The 3439-nt window shown below is 34.6% G+C and overlaps 1 protein-coding gene across 1 annotated transcript; it reads right to left on the bottom strand.

The window, feature by feature from the left end:
* On the bottom strand, positions 1-2812 carry LOC143439513 (olfactory receptor 7G1-like). The gene is made up of 2 exons (XM_076925892.1): positions 2785-2812; positions 1-1022 (listed from the first exon to the last, which is right to left on the bottom strand). Exons 1-2 carry the CDS (start codon positions 2810-2812, stop codon positions 1-3), a joined length of 1050 nt encoding a protein of 349 aa, XP_076782007.1.
* Between the last annotated feature and the right edge of the window lie 627 nt (positions 2813-3439).

Below are 3439 nucleotides of genomic sequence, written 5' to 3'. Positions count from 1 at the left end.
CTAAAGGGATGGTGAGACATTTGGAAATTCCAGGAATATTGTCAGAGTGATTTGACTATAGGATCTATTCAAAGAAGATAACATATTTATAAAAATCATTCTACCTATGACTTTCCTCAAGGCTTCCTTCATATCCTTGTTCCTCAAGCTGTAAATGAAGGGGTTCAGCATCTGAGTCACCACAGTATACATAACTGATGCCATTGCAGTCATCCTGGGAGAGTCAGTTACTGATGAGCTGATGCACACACTTAAACCTGTCCCATAGAATAAAGAAATGACTGATAGATGAGACCCACAGGTAGAAAAGGCTTTATATCTTCCTTGCACAGATGGTATTTTTAAAACAGAGGAGACAATTTCAATGTAAGAGAAAATGATTCCAGAAAAAGTAATGCCGCCAAATGTTAAACTTGCAATATATATCAGTATAATGTTGATGGATGTGTCAGAACAGGCTACCTTAATGACCTGTGTAATTTCACAAAAGAAGTGAGGAATTTCCAAGTTTTTGCAGAAGGACAGCCACAACATCATGAGACTGAGAAGTAAAGCATTAGCAGTGCTACTGAGCAGGGATAATAGGATGACTAAACCACAGAGATACCAATTCATGATGACTGTGTACCTTAAGGGGTAGCAAATGGCCACATAGCGATCATATGCCATTGCTGCAAGAAGGCAGCACTCCAGACTAACAAAAAGCATGGCAAAGCAAGCCTGAGTGAGGCATCCAGCAAAAGTTATCCTTAGATTCTGTTCTTGGATATTCACAAGCATCTTTGGTATTGTTGTGGTACTTGTGCAGATATCAGTCAAGGAGAGGCTGGAGATAAAGAAGTACATGGGAGTATGAAGATGGGAATCTGAGTTGATGGCCAATATTATCAACATGTTTCCAATCACTGTTACCAGGTATATAAGCAGAAAGAGTCCAAACATGACAGGCTGCAATTTAAGGTCACGTGAAAGACCCAGAAGGAGAAAGTCAGAAGTAGTTGTTTGGTTTATGAATCCCATGACTTTCAGATACTGAAAAATAATGAAGGTAATTGTACAGAACAAATGTCCATCAGTTTAAATTTCAAGACATGCTTCATGAAGTAAACATTCATTTCCCTCCTGTTTTGTCACCTCCATTCTCCATCTATATGAGTGTTTGTTCCCACTTGTTTCTCTCACCTTCTGTCTTCATGCTGTTTTCTATCTCTTAAATTTTCCTTGTGTCTATCCTTCTCATATATTATCTGACATTTTTGTTTATTACATGCCTTCTCTTGTACCACATTATATTAATAAATAAAAACAACATAGTACATTGTGTAGATGCTTCACTAAAAAAAAAAATTCAAAAGTATAACCAGAGGATACCACAGAGAAAATTACACTCAATATAAACTAATAAAATCAATATAAAATCAGAGTTTTAGTTAAACACATCTGAATTCAATAGTATTTCATTTGTAATAAAAATATGCATGGAATTCTCTGAGCGGCTTCAATGTCTTCATTAATAATACAGCAGAGCACCATGAATCATCCTGGCTATGAATTCATGGTGAGTTATAAGAGAACGATCATTGATTTAAAACAGATTTTGACACCTAAGATGCCTTTAACAATTTCATTGTGGTTTACTTTTGCCTTTGGCATGCCAAATTATACATTCTATTCATCCTCTTTGTGTTCTTATCTCATAACCACTGAATGACTAATATTAAATTACAGATACCCATACAAATCATTAAGTCAAAACCCTTCAGAGAGCTAGGGTGCCATCATGATTTAACAACCCCAGTTCTTTCTGTAATGTAAAACACACTTCACACAAAAAAAAAATCGTGGAAAGAACCTTCCTATTATACAGTAATGAAGTGATGATGTGTGAACTCAGAGGCAGCTGTGCTGGTTACTTACCTAAGAAAGACTGTTGTATAGTGATCTCAGGTTGATATTTACAGTCTCTGTAGTCTCCAGGGTTTTACCAAGAAAATGTATCCATTAGACAGACTTTTTAATCATAATGTGATTACAGGGCAGCACAAATCCTTAAGGAGAAAAACCTGCCTGATAAAAAATTTGCTTTAGGTGATTAGCACAGACAGAGCCAAATAGAACCCATCCATGTTCTTCTGCTCTGTGACTTTTGTGCTCATCTTCATTAACATATTTTGATCTTCCATGTCTCCTAGTTTAATTTTTATAACTTCCTTAACAACAACACAACTTTGGACAATATGTTTTAGCTTATAAATGCAAAATTTTATACATATTTAATGGAAGGAATTTCAGATATGTGACTATGATCACATTATCACTGAGTGGTGTAAATGGAAAAACAGGGTTAAATATTGCCTAGTATTTTACATGACTCAGAAAATTATTTTTTTAATTTTATTTTTTATTTGATAGCATACTATGAATTACATAATTAGATACAAATTAATACTTAATTCTTGATATTTAGGTTTGGAGATATATCATACACACACACACACACACACACACGTGTGTGTGTTAAAGTTCAACATCTATCCATTATGAAAGTCATGACAAAATTTGGTTTAGGAAGATAATGTATTAACTTTAAATGGGACCAGTCCATATACAACATCATGTTAAATTTTATATACTTGAAAGTACTTCTTGTAGCATTAAGAAAAAGCTGAAGAAGTCGACTCTCAACCTAAAAAAAATAATAGTCACTAGCTTCAGTCACAAATATTTCACAAACTATAAGTAATCCAGAAAAAATCAACAAACTAAGTTCAGGTTTGAATTCACTCAACAAAAATATCCTTAAGGTGTACATTGTTCCCAGCCTTTCATAGTGCCTTTTGCAAAACTTAACATAATTTAGAAAATTAAGCAAAGATAAAATTCCAAACACTCTACTGAATTTTAAAATATAACTGCAGAATTGAGAAAAAGAACCAAAATAGAAATTGTAGGAAATGTACAAATTTGAATTAAGTCATCTGTTTTGAAGCAACATTTGATAATCAAGAAAGAATGAAAGAATAGAATACATTGCATTAAATGAAAATGAAGTTATAAAATATAATTGTCTAAAGAGACAGTTTCTGTTTTTAGAAAAACAGAGTAAAGCCATCTTTAAGTCAGTGAAGTGTTTGGTAAGTGCCAGAAATGATGTGTAGTGCCTAATTCTGGAAGAAAATGAAGTGGTTATTTATGTAGAGTCATCAGTTGTTGACTTCTGTGGACCCTTAAGAATTTCTTTTTCTTCCTGTTGATATAAGAGTTGATAGGAGGTTGTCAGAAAGAAAATATATCCCATGGATCCAGTTATGTTGGGTAAAATGGGGGTGGTATCACATCTGCTCAGACAAGGGGCTAGGGTCACTGCTCAGGGAGGCAGGATGCAGGATGCAGGAAGTTTGACTGCACGCTTGCCCCAGGCAGGTGCCAGGCAGGTGTC

Source organism: Arvicanthis niloticus, chromosome 27, assembly GCF_011762505.2.
Source record: "Arvicanthis niloticus isolate mArvNil1 chromosome 27, mArvNil1.pat.X, whole genome shotgun sequence".
NCBI classification, from domain to species: Eukaryota; Metazoa; Chordata; class Mammalia; order Rodentia; family Muridae; genus Arvicanthis; species Arvicanthis niloticus.
Note: the sequence above shows the minus strand (reverse complement) of the source record. Positions and strands in the feature narration are given on the sequence as shown.